The sequence below is a fragment of the Jaculus jaculus genome, chromosome 7 (assembly GCF_020740685.1).
Source record: "Jaculus jaculus isolate mJacJac1 chromosome 7, mJacJac1.mat.Y.cur, whole genome shotgun sequence".
NCBI classification, from domain to species: Eukaryota; Metazoa; Chordata; class Mammalia; order Rodentia; family Dipodidae; genus Jaculus; species Jaculus jaculus.
The window spans coordinates 14,233,312-14,256,710 of NC_059108.1; the positions used below are offsets into that span (position 1 = coordinate 14,233,312).

The 23,399-nt window shown below is 44.0% G+C and overlaps 1 protein-coding gene across 7 annotated transcripts in view; it reads left to right on the plus strand.

Annotated features, from left to right (window-relative positions):
• Fry (FRY microtubule binding protein) overlaps window positions 1-23,399 on the plus strand; it is a 472,955-nt gene that overhangs the window by 309,010 nt on the left and 140,546 nt on the right. For all 7 annotated transcript variants that reach the window (XM_045154946.1, XM_045154947.1, XM_045154942.1 and 4 more), the window contains 6 exons: window positions 1,099-1,202; window positions 1,657-1,765; window positions 4,867-4,953; window positions 7,222-7,393; window positions 8,880-9,012; window positions 14,096-14,203. In XM_045154946.1, the coding sequence (XP_045010881.1) occupies window positions 1,099-1,202; window positions 1,657-1,765; window positions 4,867-4,953; window positions 7,222-7,393; window positions 8,880-9,012; window positions 14,096-14,203 (713 nt within the window). The remainder of the gene's footprint in view (window positions 1-1,098; window positions 1,203-1,656; window positions 1,766-4,866; window positions 4,954-7,221; window positions 7,394-8,879; window positions 9,013-14,095; window positions 14,204-23,399) is intronic.

The window sequence follows — 23,399 nt, forward strand, 5'->3', positions numbered from 1 at the left end:
TGCACCTAGGTTCTAACATGGTACCTAGTGCATACCACTCTCAGTAAATCATGGAGGGTCACCACATAGGGTAAGGGCAGTGGTTGGAAGATTAAAACATAACCGCATTTAAAGAGATGTAACCAAGGCTGGAGAGATGACTTAGTAGTTAAGGCACTTGCCTGTGAAGCCTAAGGACCCAAGTTCAATCCCCCCAGTACTCATGTAAGCCAGTTGCACAAGGTGGCGAATGCATCTGGTGTTCATATGCAGTGGCTAGAGACCCTGGTGTGCCCATCTCTTTCTCTCTCTCTCTTTCTCTCTTAATAGTAAACAAACTAAATTAAATTAAAAGATGTAATCAACAGGAAGACCAAGTGGATTTCCAGTTGATGTGTTATTCTCCTGTTGGTTCCTTGGTTAGCCTCTTCAGTTCCTGCCTTAACAAACAAGAGAATAGCTGGGCGTGGTGGCACATGCCTTTAATCCCAGCACTCGGGAGGCAGAGGTAGGAGGATCACCATGAGTTCGAGGCCACCCTGAGACTACATAGTTAATTCCAGGTCAGCCTGGACCAGAGTGAGACCCTACCTGGAGAAAAAAAAAAAAAAAAAAAAGGGCTGGAGAGATGGCTTAGCGGTTAAGCGCTTGCGTGTGAAGCCTAAGGACCCCGGTTCGAGGCTCGGTTCCCCAGGTCCCACATTAGCCAGATGCACAAGGGGGCGCATGCGTCTGGAATTCGTTTGCAGTGGCTGGAAGCCCTGGCGCGCCCATTCTCTCTCTCTCCCTCTATATGTCTTTCTCTCTGTGTCTGTTGCTCTCAAATAAATAAATAAATAATTTAAAAAAAAAAAAAAAAAAAAAGAATAGCATGGCCCCTTCCCCCACCGCCACCTGATTACTCTTTCCCACCATCACGGCCATATCCCTGGGCACTATTGATCTAGCAAGCTCTTGGGAGGCAAACACACCATGAGTCCCAGGTGAGGCCATGTCTTAAAGGTACCTGCCACCTACCCAGCCTGCCTTTCCCATCCACTCAGATGGTCACTGTCATGGGCTGCTACTGTCGTGGGCTGCTGTTGAATCAGCTATCTTACATTTGGGGTTCTGTTACAGAACAAAGACCCCAAGATGGCTCGAGTCGCGCTGGAATCTCTCTACAGATTACTGTGGGTTTACATGATACGAATCAAATGTGAAAGCAACACAGCTACTCAGAGGTAAGGGCTTGGCTTGTACTGGGGTGAAATCCGTCATGCAGCTGATTTCCTGGTGACCGCGTTAACCAGCCACTGCGGAGGGGGTTTCTCTTTATTGCCCTCTGCCCTGACCCGGCTGAGAGCTGCTCACCCTGCTCAGAGCTGACAGTTCCTCCTGCGCCGTTGGCCTGGGAGTCTTTACTGAAACTCCAGCCTCCCCCAAGATTGCACTTGCCACCTTCCCAAAGGAAGCAGCCTTACTTTGCTATGTCGCTCTCCTTGGTTTCCAGAACCAAGCTTCGTGTGGAGTGATGAAGCTAGTGGAAAGGGAGGAGGTGGTTTGTCTTCTTTCTCTGAATCCTCTCTGATGCTCAGATAAGATGAAACGGTGGGCCATCTCTCCCTTACAGAACTGGAGCTCAGCCAATCTTGCTTGTTCTCTCTCTCTCTTTTTTTTTTTTCTCTTATCTTCCAGCCGACTTATAACCATCATCACAACACTTTTCCCCAAAGGGTCCCGCGGTGTGGTGCCAAGGGATATGCCTCTGAACATCTTCGTGAAAATCATCCAATTCATTGCCCAGGTAATGCAGGAGTTTCTGGCAATAAGCATCTTCTAATTGTTTTTAATGTAGCCAGCCTCCAGAAGAAATACTAAAAGAGATTTTTTTTTAATAAAGCTGAAATAATATCTTTTCAAGTGTTTAGACTTGTCAGAAAGGATCTGAGCATTTTCACACATAGGCATTTCTTTTGCTTCAAAACTAATTGTCATATGAATGCATCAAGTGTCTTTGGCATCTAATGAATACGCTGAGAGAGTTCAAATAACTCATCTGAGGTCCCAAAGTTATGGTAAAGAGCTTCCAGCACAGGAAAAATTCCTGGTTTGATCCACCCACTAAAAGAAAACAGAAAACTTCTTATAAGATTATAAGAGTACCTTGACCATCTTCCCCACTTCTCCAATCCTCTGTTCTTTTTTTTTTTTTTTTTTTTTTTGGTTTTTTGAGGTAGGGTCTCACTCTAGCCCAGGCTAACCTGGAATTCACTATGTAGTCTCGAACTCATGGAGATGCTCCTACCTCTGCCTCCCAAGTGCTGGGATTAAAGGCGTGCGCCACCATGCCCAGCTAATTCTCTGCTCTTGATTCGACTAGTAAAGAGGGAGCAAAAGAATCTGGTATTCCACAGAAATTTAAATGTTGTAATGAGCCAATATAGTGACATGTGAAGAGAAAATTTTCCAATTTTCCACTGTGAAAAAGAATTTCTGGGCTGGAAAGATAGCTTAGTTAAGGCGCTTGCCTGCAAAGCCTAAGGACCCAAGTTTGATTCCCAGGACCCACATAAGCCTGGCTTATGCACAAGGTGTCACATGCGTCTGGAGTTTGCTTGCAATGGCTGGAGACCTGGTGTGCCCCCTCTCTATCTGCCTCTTTCTCTCCCTCTCTCATAAAGAAATAAATATTAAAAGCAAAAAAAAAAGTATTTCCTAAGGAGAGTAGCACTTACCAAGTTAGCTTTATTCTTTGCCAAAAACTAAGTACAGTTCCCATACATTAATTTAATTAGTGGGTCCAGTAATATTAAAGCCAATTTGACCTGTGATGTGGTGTTCAAACACAAGATTTTGACTTTGTGGAGGGCAGACTGGTGAAGCGCTGGGGATTGGACCTAGGGCCTAGAACATGCTGAGCATGCACTCCGTCACCAATCATGCCTTCCAGTCCCAAGCTTTATTTATTTTATGTTATTTTTATTTTTTGGTTTTGTTTTTGCTTTTTTAATTTTTTGTTCATTTATTTATTTATTTATTTATTTGAGAGTGATGGACACAGAAAGGCAGGAGAGAGAGAGAGAGAGAGAATCGGTGTGCCAGGGCCTCTAGCCACTGAAAACGAACTCCAGACGCATGTGCCACCTTATGCATCTGGCTAACGTGGGTCCTGGGGATCGAGCCTTGAACCGGGCTCCTTAGGCTTCACAGGCAAGCGCCCAACAACTAAGCCATCTCTCCAGCCCTTGTTTTTGTTTTTTGAGGTAGGGTCTTACTCTGGCCCAGACTGACATGGAATTAATGATGTAGTATAAGGGTGACCTCGAACTCATAGCAAGACTCCTACCTCAGCCTCCTTAGTGCTGGATCTAAAAGCGTGCACCACCACACCCAGCAACTTTACCCTCTTTTTGACCTCTGTGATTTGCAGAAGGGCCAAGAGGGTATTTATTTTTGTTTTGAGGCAGGGTCTTACCCTGTTCTAGATGGCCTAGAACCCATTTTGGACCCCCAGGCTGGCCTTGAACTCTCAGTGATCCTCCTGCCTCACCCCTGAATACTGGGATTAAAGAAATGAGCCACCACACCCAGCTTAGGGAGACGCTTTCATTCCTCTCCTTCCCAGAGCAGCCCTCTCTCCTTCAACAAGCCAGAGAGCATCTTTTGTCTTCATTTCTGTATCTGTTATAATGAGAAGAGAAATGCTTTTCTTGTATGCCTCAGAAGAATGTGTGGCCAAAAGGAAATAATAGGCACACACAAATACTGTTGAAGTGTAATTAATAGAAAAATCCAGTGTTTCTCACAGACCATTCCATGTTTGTCATCTCTGTGTTGGGTCTGTGAAAGACTTCTGTAACATGTATCCTGGGGAAAAAGTACATTACTTGTTCTACAGGTAGAAATTGTTTTTTGAAAATTTAATGTGTTTTTTCTCCATGTTAAGGATATGCAGTGAGTATTCTGGAATATAATATGAGCATGTCATACCTTAGTAGCTTTTAATTTTTACTACTAGAATCTGTCTTAAATGTTGCCATTTCAGTAATCATTTTTAATATTTTATGTTTATTTATTTATTTATGAGAGAGAGAGAATGGGCATGCCAGGGCCTCCAGCCACTGTAAACGAACTTGAGATTCATGTGCCACCATGTGCATCTGGCTTACGTGGATCCTGGGTCCTTTGGCTTCCCAGGCAAGCTCCTTAACCACTAAGCCATCTACCCAGCCCTTAAGTAACCTTAATATGTCTTATTTGTTGATTATTCTTCCTACTTGCAGAATTATGTCTTATAATACAAGCCAGAGGATGTTTTAACATTATAAGGATAGAAGAAAATACTCATTTTACATTGAAAGCATTAAAAATATTTTGTAAGCTGAATTTGAAAAAGGTTACCAGCATTCACTGTACAAATAAGCTGTTTTAAGGCAGGGATATTTTTTGTTTGTTTTTTGGTTTTTGAGGTAGGGTCTCACTCTAGCCCAGGCTGACCTGGAATTCACTCTGTATTCTCAGGGTGGCCTCGAACCCACAGCAATCCTCCTACCTTTGCTTCCCGAGTGCTGGGATTACAGGCATGTGCCACCTCACCCAGTGGCAGGGGTATTTTTTGTTAATATTTGTTTTGGCACATGTGTCACGCTGTATGTGGGAGCTAATTCTGAGTGCAGTGCCTTGTGGACATCTATGCCCAACACAGGCGCGGAGCCAGCTCGGCCAGCAGTTCACATGGGCCTGGATTTTCCCCTGGAGGTTCTCTGTGACCCACAAAACTGAGTAGAACCCCTCTCCCTTTAGCAGCCACTTGCTTGATTCATATGGTAAAAACACAACAACAACAACAACAAAATAACTGCTATTTGTATTTCACCATTTTTGTTTTGTTTGTTTTCCCTCCAGGAACGCCTAGATTTTGCAATGAAAGAAATCATTTTTGATTTTCTTTGTGTGGGAAAACCAGCCAAAGCCTTCAGTCTCAACCCAGAGGTATGAATGAGCCTTCTATGCCCTCTGACAGAGCACATATTCACGGAGCCATACCTTTGCTTGGAACTGTTGGAGACCAGAGTTAGGGACAGCTTCTCTCAGAGGTCTTCTGTTCTTTCTGTTCATGTCAAAATTCAGATGATGAAACTTCAGAAGCAAAATTTTGGGGTGGGGCTGGAGAGATGGCTTAGCAGTTAAGGTGCTTGCCTGCGAAGCCTAAGGACCCATGTTGGAGTCTCCAGATCCCACGTTAGCCAGCTGCACAAAAGGTGAGGCAAGCGCAAGATCGCACACGCCCACTAGGTGGCATGCCTGGAGTTCAATTGCAGCGGCTGATGGCCCTGGTGTGCCAATTGTCTCTCTCTCTCTATGAAATTTAAAAAAAGATAATAATAACTAGGTAGTGGATACACTTAGGATGACAAAATGCTGGTGTTTACCTTATTCCACTCTTGCTAAATGGAGTAATTCTTGCCCACAAAAGATCATCTAGTGCTACAAGTTAGCCATTTTATTTTAGAAAAGGAGGTAGGGTAGGGGCTACGAAGATGGCACGTTTGGTAAAAATGCTCGTGCCACAAGCATGAGGACCTGAGTTCAGTCCCCAGCCCCCCACCCAGGCGTCCCAGTGGGAGGAAGGCAGAGGGCAAGAGGGTCCCTGGGGCTTGTTGGCCAGTCAGTTTAGCCTAATTGGAAAATTGCATGTGTGTCTGCATACACCCCACCACACAAATGCACACACACACACACACACACACACACACACACACACACTAAAAAAAGGTAAGCGTGGTGGCGCACGCCTTTAATCCCAGCCCTCGGGAGGCAGAGGTAGGAGGATCGCCGTGAGTTCGAGGCCACCCTGAGACTCCATAGTGAATTCCAGGTCAGCCTGAGCTAGAGTGAGACCCCACCTCGAAAAAACAAAGTTAAGTGAGCCCAGCATGGTGGCGCACGCCTTTAATCCCATCTCTCCAGACCCTAAAAAAGAATAATTCTATCATCACAGTGATATTATATTATCTGGCTCGTGCACCCTGTCCTGAAGTGAAGTGATTCAGAGCACAGAGACAGAACATAGCTTGTTAGTTGCAGAAGCAACCCAGAATCCCCCACTCCTTCCGTCACGCCCCACATTCTCTTATTGGCATGTCTGCCAAGAGAACAAGAAACTAAAATATGGGAGTTTCTGTCCAGTGGTTAATAATCTCCCAGGCCTCTATGGCCAGGGCCAGCTGGCCAGGTCGGGGCAGGCGGGGAGTCAAAGCCATGGTCTTTGGGCTGGAAGAAGGCCAGAGACTGGATTGTCACAGGACTTCCGTCATTCTGCTGAAGGTCTCAGCATAGTTTTCCTTTCTCAGTAGTCATAGGTCTACTATGTCAGCAACTATTTCTTAGGATTACTGGGTTCCTTGTCCAGACGGATATCTAAAGTTAGCTGTATGTTGTGGTACTTGTCTATATTTCCAGTACTTGGGAGACGGGGGCAAAAGGGTCACGAGTTCAAGGCCATCTCTCCAGCCCTGTTCACATTTAGGCTCCATGTTTTCACTTTTTCTGTGTGAATGGAAACGTATGATATCTCCTCCTACAAGGCATTAGAACATGATGCCTACCTCAATTTGCCCTAGTCACATCTGCCCAACTGGATGCTCTCCATGTTTAATGAGCGTCTTCATGGTTGTCCTAGTGAGAAGCAAATAGTGAAAGATGATTTTTGTAGATCCAGCCTACAGCCTTGTACCTTTTAAAAATTATTTTCTGAGCCGGGCGTGGTGGCGCACGCCTTTAATCCCAGCACTCGGGAGGCAGAGGTAGGAGGATCGCTGTGAGTTCAAGGCCACCCTGAGACTACAGAGTAAATTCCAGGTAGCCTGGGCTAGAGTGAGACCCTACCTCGAAAAAAACAAAAAAAAAAAAAATTTATTTTCCGGCCTGGAGACATGGCTTAGCAGTTAAGGCATTTGCCTGCAAAGCCAAAGGACCCAGGTTCAAGTCCCCAGAACCCACATTAGCCAGATACACAAGGGGGCGCGTGCATCTGGAGTTCGTTTGCAGTGGCTGGAGGCCCTAGCGTGCCCATTCTTTCTCTCTCTGTCTCTCTCTTTCTCTGTCTAATAAATAAATAAAAATAAAATATTTTTAAAAATATTTTCCTTTACTGATTTAGACCATAAGCCGCACCTAACTTCTCCTGCGATGGATGGTTTCATTTCATGACTGTCCCTGGGCCCTCGCCTTTTCTCATGGGCGCGTTGTCTCTTACAGAGGATGAACATTGGTCTGCGTGCATTCCTGGTGATAGCCGACAGCTTGCAACAGAAAGACGGGGAGCCTCCCATGCCCGTGACAGGAGCTGTGCTCCCTTCCGGAAACACGTTGAGAGTAAAGAAAACGTATTTGAGTAAAACTCTAACTGAAGAGGAAGCTAAAATGATAGGTGGGTTCCCGATGTTTTAGAGGAGGGCCCAAGCCTTCACAGTCACCGTTAGATACTCACCCAAAGAGAGATGCCCTTTTTAAAAACCATCTTTGAGAAGCATCTGATGAGACATCTCAATGTAATTTCGCTGATTGATTCATGCTGTGCTCTGGTTTTGCTGCCCTTTAAACTTTTTAGAACTTCCTGGTAAATAGCTTGCCCTTTCAATGTTGGCATTTTATTTGGGTCCTTGTAAACCTCTAATATTGGTTATTGGTTATCTTCAGTTTACAGTAAATTTCAAAGACTTCTGTGTGCTTTGCTAAATAATCTTCTTTATAAGTCATTCATTTATTTTTTAGAAAATTTCCTTCAATTCTTTTCCAGTCTAATTTGTATTTCAAACATTCCAAATCCTACAAACACTAGGGTATATTACATAAATCTAATCTGCATGAGATCTTTCTAACTTATCTACGTTAATCCAAAGAGGTGATTTTTTTTGTACTTGTTTATTTAAGTACCCAAATTCAGAATCCTGTTACAAACCTTGTTATAGTAATTCCTAGATTTCAAAGATATGAAGCACATGCATAAACTTTTTTTAATTAGTTAAGCAAAGCTTAACTGAGTTCAGAAGACTTCCTGTATGAGAAATGATTCTTTCATTAAAACTTACTTTTCATTTCTTTCCTGTGTATCTATAGTACATATGCATTTATATGACTAAATGTAGGGTATACAGTTTTGTCTTCTACTGCGATAGGAACTTATATTTAATGAAAACAGCACATATAATATAGCTAAAATACATCTTCTTCATTTATAAATATTGCACTTGTATGCATGCATGTGCCAGGGTCTCTTGCCACTGCAAAGGAATGTCCACCCAGCTTTATGAGAGTAGCTGGGGAATTGAACCTGGGCTGGTAGGCTTTGCAAGCAATCACCTGTCCACCTTGCTTTATGAGAGTAGCTGGGGAATTGAACCTGGGCTGGTAGGCTTTGCCAGCAATCACCTGTCCACCCAGCTTTATGAGAGTGGCTGGGGAATTGAACCCTGGCTGGTAGGCTTTGCAAGCAATCACCTTTAATCACGAAGCCATCTCCCCAGCCCTCCATTTTAACATGTATGTGAAGTCATTTTGTTTATTTTTCTCAGGAAGAATTTGCACACATATTTCAGAGGACAATCTGAAATATAGGTACTCGTAACCCCAAACTTTAGATTTTTCTTGTTTAGTACTCATTGAAAATACTTCCTGGTGACATTTCAGAATGTCTACTAACTTGATGTAAGTGGTTATTTGGTGAATACCTGCGGAATGCAGAGCACTATGCCAAGAGCCATGCAGTGAGAGACCAAGTCACACTCAGCCCTTCTGCCCGAGGAAATCGCTGACTCAGAGGGTCTGCAGCTTAAAAAGAAAAGTTCTAGAAGATGGATAAACCAGGATATGATTGTTTGACTCAGTTAAATGTGTAAGTGATATGTGTTTTTCAGGCATGTCTTTGTATTACTCTCAAGTACGGAAAGCCGTAGACAACATTTTGAGGCACTTGGATAAAGAAGTGGGTCGGTGTATGATGCTCACGAACGTCCAGATGTTGAACAAAGAACCAGAGGACATGATCACGTGAGTGCAGGCGGCCTGTTAGGAGGGGTGGACGAGCCGCAAGGTAGAGGTGGGAACTCTTCTCATTTCTCTTCCCACATGTTTCTGATTTGCTCTTATCTCAGAATCAGAGTTCTAAGAAGTGTTAAGGATAGAAAAAAAAAAAACTTAGTATTTGACTAACCATACAAATAAGTTCAAGCCAGAAATTGACCTGTTATGGTTATGTCTTGAGTATCATCATGCCAGTGTGTTAGAAAATGGGACCCAAACTCATTTGCTAGTGTGTGTTTTACAGAAGTGACATTTTGTTCCCCCTCAATCATGGCCCATGTGCTACAGAAAGCCCCAATTTACAGATGTTCCATCTTTATAAATCTCAGGTTCTCCAAGTTTCAGTGACAGGTCCTACTGAATAGTTTCTGTGACCCTATGCCAGAAATTTTTCAGAAAGCATTTGTAGCTCCAACTGGAGAACTGAAAGGTTCTTAGCCAAAAATCTAAAAGGCTGGCTTTGTCATTAGAGCTCTATAGAGGAAACTTGTACAACCTGCATTTCTATTTTTGATTTTACTATGACACAAAGTAAGGTTAGTTTCTATTTTTATACTTTAAGAAAGTTTAAACTTTATTGTTGGGATAAAAATCATATTTATCTGTGCATATAATATAATTCATATTTTCTTTATCACCCCCAATATCTAGCTATAAATATCAGAATTATTCTGAACTTGCTACCTATGTAGAGAAGTTCATTTTAGGGGCATGCACTAACACATGATGGTGATCAAAACAGATATATGGAATTATTTTACATACACATTTAGCATCTATAGTTAAAATAAAAGGCTTAGGGTTGAAGAGATGACTCAGCAGTTAAGGCACCTGCCTAATAGCATCCTGGGTTCGATTCCCCAGAACCTACGTAAATCTAGATGTACAATGTGGCACATGCATCTGGAGTTCATTTGCAGTGGCTGGAGGCCTGGACTACCCATTCTCATCCCCCCCCCCTCTCTCTTTCTCTCTGATTTAAAATAAATACATAAAAATATTTTTTAATACAGTCACCAGACAAGGTAGCCACACCTTTAATACCAGCACTTGGCTGGTAGAAGTAAGAGGATAGCCGAGAGTTCGAGGCCACCCTGAGACTACATAGTGAGTTCCAGGTCAGCCTGGGCTAGAGCAAGATCCTATCTAAAAAGAAAGAAAGAAAGAAAGAAAGAAAGAAAGAAAGAAAGAAAGAAAGAAAGAAAGAAAGAAAGAAAGAAAGAAAGAAAGAAAAGAATTAAATAAGATGAATTCAGCATCTAAGTGATATATTCAAAGCCACTAAAAAGGCACAGGTTCGAGCTGGAGAGATGGTACAATGGTTAAGGCGCTTGCTTTTAGAACCTAACAACTTGGGTTCAATTCCCCAGTACTCACATAAAGCCAGATGCACAAAGTGGCACATGTATCTGGGGTTTGTTTGTGGTGGCTAGAGGCCCTGGTGCACCCATTCTCCCTCTCTTTCTCCCTCTCTCTCTCTCTCTTTCTCTCTCTCTCTCTCTCTCTCTTTCTCTCTCTCTCTCTCTCTCTCTCTCTCTCTCTCTCTCTCTCTCTCTCTCTCTCTGTATCTCTCGTCTTGCAAATAATTAAATAAAATTTTTTTTAAAGGCGCAGGTTTGGAGCTGGGGAGATGGCTAAACAGTTAAGAGCAACTGTCACTTAAACATCAAGGTCTGGAGAGAGCAATACTCCCCAGAACCCACATCATAACAGAAGTCCAGAGTCTACATAGAACTCAACACTAAGAACAAACTGCTAATATGCCCACAAAGGCTCAGGGACTATTGCAGAAGAGGGGACACCAAGATTGTAAGAGCCACAAGGGGAGTAGGAATATCCTGAGGCACTGAAGACCCTCCCCAGAGACTGACTGAATGAATAATCACAGTGACCACCCAGAACTCTACTGAGGGGGGTCCTCAGGGACATAGAGACTAGGGGTGAGGGGTTAGAAGACTAACGTGTATAAAACATACACATGATATAAACTGGAAAAAGAAAGTTAGGCATGGCCTCACACGTCTATAACCTCAGTCCATGGGGAATGGTTGGGGTTAGAGATCGGAGAATCACTGGGGCTCCCTGATGTAATAAATGGCACCCCAGGCAGAGGAGAGACCCCATGTCAAGGAAGTGCATGGATGAGTGATAGACAAGAGCACCTCAAGTTCTCTGCATGTGCCCCACATGAACGCATCTTCACACACACATGTGTAAAACACACATAACACAAAACACCATGCCACACAAACACCAATAAAAAAGAAAAGAGGCACATGTTTGAATGTAAATATCATACCTGAGAGGCCGGGCGTGGTGGCGCACACCTTTAATCCCAGCACTCGGGAGGCAGAGGTAGGTGAATCTCCATGAGTTCAAGGCCACCCTCTGACTACATAGTTAATTCCAGGTCTGCCTGGACCAGAGAGAGACCCTACCTCAAAAAAACAAAAACAAAAAAATTGTACTTGTGTTTCAGTGTTTCAGGTTTTTTCTAAGCTTGCTCTCTACTTTTTCTTTATTTAATGTTTTTATTTATTTATTTGCAAGCAGAGAGACAAAGAGAGAGCGGGAGAATGAGACAGAATGGGCATACTAAGACCTTCAGCTCTTGCAAATGAACTCCAGATGCATATGCCACTTTGTGCATCTGGCTTTATGTGGGTACTGGGGAATCGAAGCCGGGTCGTTAGGCTTTGCAGGCAAGAGCCTTAATCACTGAGCTATGTCTCCTGCTCCTGTACTGTTTTTATACAGCTATCTTAAGAATCCCCAAAGTCAGGCATGGTGGCACACGCCTTTAATCCCAGCACTCGGGAGGCAGAGGTAGGAGGATTGCCATGAGTTCGAGGCCACCCTGAGACTCCATAGTGAATTCCAGGTCAGCCTGGGCTAGAGTGAGACCCTACCTTGAAAAACCAAAAAAAAAGAATCCCCAAATATGCCTAAGAATATTTTTCACAATGGATTTAGGCTGATTTCTAAGTGGAAAATAACTCACTCATTGCTTCATTTAAAAAAAAAAAATGAAAGGAGAAATGTTGGGGAGTCATACAAACACTTAGAACAAGAGGGTGGAGGCCACATCGCCCTAACGGGAACAGTCATGGGAGTTGGTATTTGAGGCTGGTCCACCTCTTTCCCAGGCTCAGCTTAGGGTATTAACTTGAACATTGCTCAATCTCCATTCCACATTTCTTTTGTGGCTAGTTTAAAAAAAAATAAAAAGAATATAAAGAAAAGAACAAATAAAAAATTACTTTTAATAAATTGTCTTAATTGTGTTTTTGGAAGAACTCACATGCTTCCCATAAAATCCCAGAGACCAAAGGCTGCAGCAGGAAGAGGAAATCATGCATCAATTAGTTTCCAGTCTAAGGTTCTTTATCAGCTTAGAAGTCTGGAAGAGTTTGCCCTACTCTTTAGGCCAGACAGGGTCATCTATTTTCTGACAGATAGGAACATAATCCCAGCTGTTTAAAACATCTGGTGAGTGAGCCAGGAGTGCGGCTCTAAACCCTTCGCTGGGGCAGACGAGCAGTCAGGAGCCATCAGTAGCCTGCAACACGGCACGTGCACGGCCACGTGAAGGGACCGCTCACCTCCAGCCAATTGGAAGCCACCATGTAATCTTTTCCTTTTGGGAATCCTCCGATTGTTGAGACAGAAAGTCCATGGAAAATGAAAGAAAACTGTCTCATGGCTTTTGCACAAAAGCAAAGTGCTGCTGGGCCTTGAGAGGTGGCTTAGAGGTTGAGGCACTTGCCTGCAAAGCCTAAAGATCCAGGGTCAACTCTCCAGGACCCACGCAAGCCAGATGCACAAGGGGGCGCACGCATCTGGAGTTCGTTTGCAGTGGCTAGAGTCCCTGGCGCGCCCATTCTCTCTCTCTCTCTCTCTCTCTCTCTCTCTCTGTCTCTCTCTCTGTCTCCCTCTTACTCTCAAATAAATTATTAATTATATATATTTTTTAAAAAAAGCAGAGTGCTATAGAAGACATGTGTGTCTTTTTTACCTCATTTTAGGATGACCAAACTTAAGCTTGCTGGATTCCTTTTGATTTTTAAAAATATTATTTATTTATTTATTTATTTGCAAGCAGAGAGAGAGAGAGAGAGAGTGCCACTGCAAATGAACTCCAGATGCGTGTGCTACTTTGTGCATCTGGCTTTACGTGGATAGTGGGGAATCAAACCTAGGTTCTTAGGCTTTGCAGGCAAGTGCACTAACTGGTAAGTCATCTCTCCAGGCCAATAAGTGCAATCTTAAAAAGTCACAAATGAGGGAAGGAGGGATGGCCCAGTGGCTAAGGCACTTGCCTGCAAAGCCTAAGGACCCAGTTTTGATTCCCTAATACCCACATAAACCCAGATGCACAAAGTGTCCCTGTATCTGGAGTTTGTTTGCAGTGGCTACAGGCCCTGGCATGCCCATTCTCTCTCTCTCTCAACCTCTCTCTCTCTCTATCTCTCCTCCTTCCCTCTTGTAAAATAACCAAAATATTTTTCAAAAAGTCACAAATGAGTACACAATTATATGGATTTTAGGATTTTGCTTATCATTATAATGTTCTGTTTTAGAAGCACTTCATTTTTAAAAATGGGGCCAGGAGAGAAGTTTGCAGATGTCCCGTTAGGTGAAGGCGCCATTGCTTGCAAATATTCAAATCTTACTTCAAATGCTAAGTGTAGGAATGTTGGTGACATGCTTTACATTTAGGCTTTTCTGTGATTTCTGGTGTCTTGCTAAGCCCCCGGGGACTATTTCCTGTGGGACTCAAGCGGATGGCAAATCTGTAGAGCAGTGCTGTCGAGATCAGCATTTTCAGAGGTGTGTGCCACGGTCTCATATCTACACTGTTTAACGTCCTTTAGAGTAGGGATGCTGTCCAGTGCATTCGAGAACTCCGTGGAAGTGACACCAGGCTATGATTTCAAAGGCATGGGTTAAGTTCACGTCTTACTGTACATATTTATTTAACCAATTGTGGTTTTTTGTTTTTAATTTTCATGGCTTTTTGACCTGTTGAAACTTTGTCTTCAAACTCCAGGGGTGAGAGAAAGCCAAAAATAGACCTTTTCAGAACCTGTGTTGCTGCTATTCCCCGACTGCTCCCTGATGGGATGTCAAAACTTGAACTCATTGACTTGCTGGCCAGGTGAGTGAGAACTGATGTGGATGTTATGCGACCAAATTTGCTTTTAACCCTTGGTCATGCTTTAAAAAAAATGAAGCAAAAATAAAAATAAAAACACCAGGAGAATGATCATTTTTAATTGATAGATGTTTACTGAACAGGTTGCTATTCTAGGTTGGCAGTACTTGGATTAAACATAGGGACTCACGCATGCTAAACAAGTGCTCTACCTCTTAGCTGTATGCCCTAGCTCTTTTCATTTTCTATTTTGAGAGAGTCCCAGGCTGGCCTTGAACTTGGGATCTTCCTTCTTTCACTTCCCAGCTTCCTGTGCCACTAGGCTTGCCCTAAAATATTTTAAATCTTTTTTATTATCTTATCATGCTTAAGGCGTTTATAAAAGTGCATAGGGGGCTGGAGAGGTGGCTTAGCGATTAAGGCATTTGCCAGCAAAGCCAAAGGACCTCAGTTCGATTCCCCAGAGCTCATGTAAGCCAGATGCACAAGGTGGCGCATGCGTCTGGAGTTCATTTACAGTGGCTAGATGCTCTGGCACGCCCATATTCTCCCTCTCTTTCTCTCTCTCTCTCTCTCTGTCTCTCGCCCCCCCTCCCTCTTTCTCTCTGTCAAATAAATAAATACAAATAAAATATGTTAAAATAAAAAAAATGTTTAAGTGTATAGGATAACTAATAACCCAAAGCAAGTAACTATACAGAGTGGATGTCTGAGGTCAATGGGTAATAAGATCACTATGGAGTGAGGAAGTAATTCTGGGATAAGGTGGACTTTGAACTGTCCTTCAAGGAGAAGATAAGGTTCAGAATTATAAGGAGAAAGACATAGTCTGGCTGGAAGGGTTCATTCAGGGTTAGACTCTTGAGTTTGGGGGGGTCCCCAGGCTTACAGGATGTCAAAAGAAGCTGGTGATGTCAAACCAATTGCAGCATGTCAGGAAGCTCCCCAAAATCATGTTTCTCACCCTTTCCATCCTCCATGACAATGCACAGTCCAGCCATGACCTAAAATTTATTTTCTTTGAGGGAAATTATCTCATTATGGTTTAGTAAGCTTAATTACATCCCATAACTGCAGCTGACAGTTCCAGAGGCCTTTTGTAGCAAATCAAGAGTGACATTACCTAAAGGCATCATAGAAGGCAGAATTGCTTCACACCAGGGATGCAAGGAAACAGAAGTTCCATTGCGTTAGGAAGGAAAAAAAAGAGTTTGGAAACCTAACAACGAAAGGATATAGAAAGAATCCTGGAGAAGTAGACTTTCACAGCAAGTCGTAAATATTTGTGGAGGCATTTGGATGAAAGAAATTTTAAGCGGGGGAATACAATGATAAAAATGTCATTTTAGTCTGATTAATGTGATGATGGCATAAAGGAAAGCCTAGAGAAGGGTAAGACAAAAAAAAAAAATAGTGACCCGTTAAAGTTGCACCAGCATAACCCGTTTACCCCATCCTGAGACTCTGGCATATCCCTGGCATTCCACATCGCTGTTGTCAGTCATGGACCACTCTGCCATGAGTATCTAGTTTGATGCCATTGATTGATCCCCTTGGCCTCTCACATAAAAGCTTTGGTTGCCCTCATCCTTCCCCATCTTTTTTCCACACCACTAGCACATGGGTGATGCTGGGTGTGAAAGTTACCTAAGTCCCATTGCTTTCAAAACCGCTGTTCCAAGCCTCAGTACTTTCAGACCAAGCCTTCTGCTCTTCAAGCTGCCATGTGTCACCCGAGGTCAGTCACCAGAGCCCTTTTTTTTTCCTCCCTCACCTTTCTCCTTCCCATTCATGCTTAGATCATACTTTGAGGGCCTGTTTAACATGCACCAAGCCCTGGATTCAATCTCAGTACCACGGAAATAAATGGGGGGGGAGGGGAATAGAAAAGGATAAGACGCTTTTAACAGCTAGCAGCCTAGGCCTTTGCGAAGGCCCAGCAACTGCAATGTGAGAACAGATTGCACTCGTCAGAAGCAGGGAGGCCGAGAAAAAGAGGGAGAAATAGACTTGGATGGAAAAGGGTGCTCCAGCTCTGGGTGAGGGGACCCAGAGGAACGGAAGGTAGAATTCCAAAGAATAGCACTCAGAGACTTGGGGGTGAGAACACGAGAGACTGGGGTACCGTGGGATCATCGCTCTAATACTGAGCCTTCCGGGATGAGAACCAGGAAAAACTGTGGTGACAAATTCCAGAAGAACCCTAGCCTGCAGGACGGTCACCTGACACTGCTGCGGACTATGGCGAGATGTTAACAACAGGAAGCCCCCGTTCCCCGGATGGGGAGAGGAGGTGACCCAGTGAAAAGGCTGAATGTGTCCATGAGAAATCGGTGGCTACGACCTCTCTCCACAGCCATATGGACCACCAGAGAACAAGGGACTGCTCTCTGAGAGAGGGAGTAGTTATTGTGAGAAAATGAGAGGATGGCAGAATCTTCTAGAAAGCCCAAACTGTGTATCCCTGCTTGCTATTTTTTTTTTTTTTTACTACATAGGTAATCTAGACAAATAACTGAAACCCTGAGCCTATCTTTTTTCCCCCATGATAAAAATTTTGGTAATATTGAGGGCTGGAGAGATGGCTTAGCGGTTAAGCGCTTGCCTATGAAGCCTAAGGACCCTGGTTCAAGGCTCGATTCCCCAGGTCCCACGTTAGCCAGATGCACAAGGGGGCGCACGCGTCTGGAGTTTGTTTTCAGTGGCTGGAGGCCCTGGCGCGCCCACTCTCTTTCTCTATCTGCCTCTTTCTCTCTCTGTCTGTCGCTCACAAATAAATAAATAAATAAATAAATAAATAAATAAATAAATAAATAAATAAATAAATAAATAAATAAAATAACAAAAATAATTTTTTTGGTAAGATTGAAATGACACTGCCTGACTCCTAGGACCGTTGAGTCACTACAAAAGTCTTGGCACCCAGTTGGGGCTGGGGAAGGTGTCTGTGGGAAAAAGCTGTGAGTTAGACGATGGTAGAAGGGAAGCTGGCTTTTTTTCGGTGATCTAACTGGTGGTCATGTCCGCTTAAAACATCCAACATTCTGGGGGAAAGCTGCTATTTTGCTAGAGACGAGTTGGAAGGCACTAACCTCTGAGATCACCTTGACAGCCTAATCCGGTGAGGCTGGCATCTGCAGACGTGGTGCCAGACGCGTGGGGAGGGCATTCTGTGAGCCAGGCCGGAATGTCAGTGCTATTTATAGCGAGTTTGTTATTATGCACATTCTCGTGAAGCCAACGCCATGGCTACTGTTTTTTATGAGGGAAAAGAACAAATAAATGTTCCCGAGAGTTTGGAAACATGACTGCACTTTATCTGATGCTTCTGAAGAAGGCTTTTTTCTTTTTCTCTTGTTTTTACAAACTTCAAAAGGAACCGCAGGCTGTTCCCAGGGGGGTGGGGGGGAGCAGTCACCAGCATGTGACCTCCTGGGCCCTGGGTCCTGTCAACCCAGGAGAAAATGAGGCTCTTCCGCTACCCTCTAGAGGTTCAGGGGACAAAAGTAAAATGCTTCACTTGCAATCAATGTGAGTTTCGAGTGCCGCCTAGGAAATCTCTCATTGCCTTTTGCTCCTCCGGTCCAGTCACATTTGGATTAAATTGACTCGAGACAGTCAGTGCCGTGTAGCCAGAAAGGATTTTATATATGTGATTTCTGATGCCTCCCGCTTACCCATGATGCGTTTTTACTTGATGTTTGATCTTCTTTGTAATCGGCAAAACAGCACCGCTTTCGCCGAGGCTCCCGCTCCTGGCCAATCAGCTCTCTAAGGATTTTCAAAGGTGGTGTCCCCACAGGGCTGCCCCGGGCCCCCAACCTAGCATTTACAGAGACAGCTGAATCTGCAAGGTTGAACATGATCACGGGATATGGAAAGAAGCTGTCAAGCCGCCTTCTCCCAGCCACTGAATTTCTGATGTTGAGCTGGAGTGAGGGCTTAGCAGTTAAGGTTCTTGTCTGCAAAGACTAAGGACTCATGTTTAACTCCCCAGAACCCATGTGAGCCAGATGCACAAGGTGGCACATGCATCTAGAGTTCAATTGTAGTGGCTAGAGGCCCTGGCATCCCAATTCTTTATATCTTTCATTAAAAAAAAATCAATAAATTTCTGGGCTGGAGTGATGACTTAGTGGTTAAGGCGCTTAACTGCGAAGCCTGAGGTACCAGGTTCCATTCTCCAGGTCTCACGTTAGCCAGATGCACAAGGAGGCGCACGCATCTGGAGTTTGTTTGCAGTGGCTGGAGGCCCTGGTGCGCCCATTCTTGCTCTTTCACTCTCTTTCTCTCTCTCTATCCCAATTAAATAAATAAACTAAATCTTCTTAAAATATATTTATTTATTTGAGAGAGACAGAATGACAAGCCATGGCCTCCAGCCACTGCAATTAAACTCCAGATGCATGCGCCCCCTTGTACATCTGGCTTTGTTTGGGTCCTGGAGAATAGAACCGGAATCTTTTGGCTTTGCAGGCAAATGCCTTAACTGCTAAGCCATCTCTCCAGCCCAAAGCTAAATCTTTAAAATAAAAAAAGGCAAAATAAGAAATAACTGTCTGATGTTACATGTATGGTTTGACCACCTCATAGTGGCTAGGTGTGAGCAGTGTCTCTCTCTGGAGGCTTCCTGGAGGATGTGGAGGCTGGCCTCATGGCAGAAGCCCTTCCTTTCCTCAGCACCAGAGCTTTTCTGGCTTGGCTGTGTAGGTCCCCCAAGGAATGTCCACATCTAAGAGGGAGCTGACTTTGTTCCAAGTGGTTACCGCCACGTCCGTCTCCCCCTCCCGTTTATGTCCTGCTTTTCCTTTGACCTCAAGGCCCTTGTCCTTGATAGTTCAAGACTCCTGTCGTCTGTGACTTCCTCGATACCAAAGACACATTAAGGGTTTGTTGTTTGATATTTACTTGCCTTTCAAAAAGACTTTGGAGCTGAAGAACTGGCTTAAAATCACAATTAAAGGCACTTGCTTGCAAAGTCTGATGGCTCAGATTTGATTTCCCCAGTACCCATGTAAAGCCAGATGCACAAACTGGTGCATGTGTCTGGAGTTTATTTGCAGTGTCTCCAGTATACCCATACACACTCTCTCTATGTCTGCCTCTTTCTCTCTGTCTGTGTCTCTCTCAAATAAATATTTTTAAATATATTTGACTTTATTAATATGATACTCACCTCATAGGGTTATGATAACTAAGTAATACGTAGAAATCGTCTAGCATAGTGTCTAGCACACAGTAAGCTTTCAGCCAGTGTTATTATGTTTAGGTATTTCCAAATTTGTATAATATGTACTATGTTATGTGGTGTGTTTCATATACATTATTAGGTAGGCTGGGTATATACCCATGCTTACTTTTAGATAGGAGACTGAACTCCAGAAACCTAAAACTGGGTGCTCAAATTTTCGGAACTTTTCTAGAAGCAAATATCATTGCTTTTATGCAAAAATTGTAATGTTTTATTTTTAATTATTTATCTGAGAGAGGTAAGGAGGCAGAGAGAGAGAGAGAAAGAATGGGCACACCAAGGCTTGCAGCCACTGCAAACGAACTCCAGGTGTATGCGCCACCTTGGGCGTTTGGCTTATTTGGGTCCTGGAAATTGAACTGGGGTCCTTTGGCCTCGCAGGCAAACACCTTAACCACTAAGCCATCTCTTCCAGCCCACTTTTAAAATTTTTTTTTCTATTTATTTGAGAGAAGGACAGAGGCAGGGAAAGGGAGAGGGCATGCAAAATTCTTTTTTTTTTAATTTTTATTTATTTATTTGATAGAGACAGAGAGAGAGAAAGAGACAGACAGGGAGAGAAGAGAGAGAATGGGCACGCCAGGGCCTCCAGCCACTGCAAACAAACTCCAGACGCGTGCGCCCCCTTGTGCATCTGGCTAATGTGGGTCCTGGGGAAATGAGCCTCGAACCGGGGTCCTTAGGCTTCACAGGCAAGTGCTTAACCGCTAAGTCATCTCTCCAGCCCGCAAAATTCTTTTATACAGTGTTTATTTATGGAATAACACATTATTAATTTGTGAAAATGTCTAAGTTAATGCATGAGTACGTCCATGATCCTCTGTGGTATCTGACATCTATTAACCATTTCTTCTACTTTCATCTTTAAGCGTGTCTGTGTTGTGAAAAGCGGCCCATTGTTGTGTGCTTTCGAGAGGGAAGTAGTTTCAGTTGTATGCTTTGCTTTAATAATTCACTTCATCTTATGTCTTTGTTTGAACTGGCCCATGGTCCAAAGAACTTGGAATAGATGGAGGTGCTCTTTCAACATCCCCAGACAAGAATCCCACCAATGCTGGCAAACTAATGTCAGGGCCAACGGTCTGCCCTCAGCATCCTGGGTTTCCCTTTGAAGTCCTTTCTTCCTCCGCTGCCCCCTGTGATGTCAGGGTGTGGTTTGTCAGTCGGAAGCACCTCCTTTACATAAGTGTGAACACTCACATCACTGAGAGCCACACAGCTGACACGTGGCAACCGCAAGTTCACCTTCATGTATTGAAAGCCACTGATTTGTCTAATCTGACTCAGCCAGGGGGTGACTTTGCCCTAGATGTAGTTTTCCCCCATTTTTAGCGTGCCCTTTGTTTTTGGCCAGAGCCTTGCTCACGAAGCACGTGTCCTCGGGCTCATTTCCCTCGGTTTGCTCTAGGTCGCTGCAGATGGGGCCCTGGCACCTTTAGCAGTAGCCCCACGGCCTGCGCAGAATGAGGTGCTGTGGTTGTTCACTGACCTGAGAAGTTGTGACCATGCCAGGGCCCCTGATGGCAGCAGCCTCTTGGGGGCATAGCAGCATGGGTGTCACAGTGCTGGGTCCCTGTGGAGACTTCTCAAGCCCCCGTAGTGGCTTGATTTGTGTGTAGTCATGTGTCTGAGAGCCGGAGCAAGACCTTGGAGAGCCAGATGGCATCTTAGAAATTGTACGTGAGTCCCCAAGACCGGTCAGACTGCTTCACCAGTCACTTCTCTTTAAGGCGCCCTCTCGCTCTCTCTCTCTCTCTCTCTCTCTCTCTCTCTCTCTCCCCTACTGCCACTAACTCCTCTTGGATAAAAGTGGAGTTTGTTTGTTTATAATTGTACTAATCTGTTTTACAATTAAGACCTCTCTTTTGCAAGATATTTGACACATAACCTCTCTTCCCAGTGCCCAGGAGGCTGGAGCAGGAAGACCGTGGGTTCAGATCCAGAAATATATATATATTTGCAAGTAGAGAGGGAAGATAGACAGAGAGAAGAATGGGCATGCCACGGCCTCTAGTCGCTGCAAACAAACTCCAGATGCACGCGCCACTTGTGTGCTTCTGGCTTTACGTGGGTACTGAGGAATTAATTCCTTGTTATTAGGCTTTGCAGGCAAGTGCCTTAGGTGCTAAGCCATCTCTCCAGCCCGTTGTCTCTCTCTCCCCATACATATATACATATATGTATATATATATATGTATATATATATGTGTATATATATATATATATATATATATATATATATATATATATCTCCTTTCTTACTTTTGTAGCCCAGTTTTTCTATGAAATGGCCCAAATGGGGTCTGGAGCTGTCCTTTCCATACCTCCCTCCTGTCTTTGCTAGAGACAAGGAGACCTAAGTGATTCAATGTTCAGTTTTAGTTTCTGCGTGGTTATGTGGTATACATATGTGTGTTCATATGTGTTCCCAGCATTTTTATGTGGATCGCGGGGGGCTCGAACTCCAGTCCTCCTGCTGCTGAGGCAAGCACTTTACCCATTTAGCTGTCTGTCTCCCCGGCTCTCGTGGCTTTGCGGTGATGTGAGGCAACCCCACTCAGCTCTCCCATGGGACTCAAGTCTTGTCTTCCCATTAGTTAGCCACTCTGTTCCCGTTTCATGATCCGCATCCATCTTACATGTTTCCCAAGATCATCTTTGGATAGCTGGCTTAAAAGCACTGAAGTCAGAATGAAAAATATCTGGATATAAGAAGCAGCAACAGTGTCTGACTGATTCAGTTGCTCTCCATTCGTGTGCTTCCAGAAACTTCCCTCTCCCTCACTTGTCCTGACTTGTCGTGATGGGTCTGCCCCCCCGTGACTGTCTCAGCCTTTCTCTTTTACAAGGATTATGTAGCTGGGCCTTCTGTCCCTCAGATGTCCCTCACGGTCCTGTATGTTCATTCTTCAGGAATATTTTCAGGTTCTTTCACTGGTGGAACATGGGAGAATTATCATTTCAAGAGGCATCATCAAAGCCAGGCGTGGTGGCGCACGCCTTTAATCCCAGCACTCGAGAGGCAGAGGTAGGAGGATCTCCATGAGTTCAAGGCCACCCTGAGACTCCATAGTGAATTCCAGGTCAGCCTGGGCTAAAGTGAGACCCTACCTCGGAAAAAAAAAAAGAAGAAGCATCATCACCCAGATTCCAGCAAGGACCACACAGCCCTGGGGCTTATTTTTTAAAAAATATATTTACTTATTTATTTATTTGAGAGAGAAAGAGATGGGGCATGCCTGGACCTCTTGCTGCTACAAATGAACTCCAGACATATGCACCACTTTGCATCTGGCTATATGTGGTTACCAAGGAATTGAACCCAGGGCCATCAGGCTTTGTAAGCTAGCACCTTTAACCACTGAGCCATCTCTCCAGTCCCTTCCTGAGTCTTTAAAATGGTCCTGCATCATGGTGTTGAAGTTAAGACAGATTCGAGATTGTTCATGAGAGCACAGTTAGCTAAGGGAACAGAATTACTCTCACTGGAAAAACTCAAAGTACTGGTACTTTTTCACTGGTTTCGTCTATTATCACAACACGGCTTTGCTTTGTTCTTGATGTTTGCCCAGTTTCAGGCCTGAATTGCTTTTGTAGGGCACTGACCCAATGTGCCACAAACTGGAGGCTTAAACAAGAGCGCTGTTCACCTCTCAGTTCTGGCCCAGGGCTCACCTCGCTCCTGGAGCTTGTGGACACATCACCAAGGTCAGCAAGTCTCCTTTCTCATAGCTCTGCCTGTGCGCTTGTCTGTGTTCCAAAGTGCTCTTACAAGGAAACTCGTCACGATGGACTCGGGTCCTGACCTACTCTCGTATGACCTTTCCCTTATGTAATGATCACTGCACGGGACCTTATTTCCAAATAAAGTTACTGTGTAGGGTAGGGTAGGACTTCAACACATGAGTTTTATAAGGGATACAATTCAACCCATTAACATTATCACTG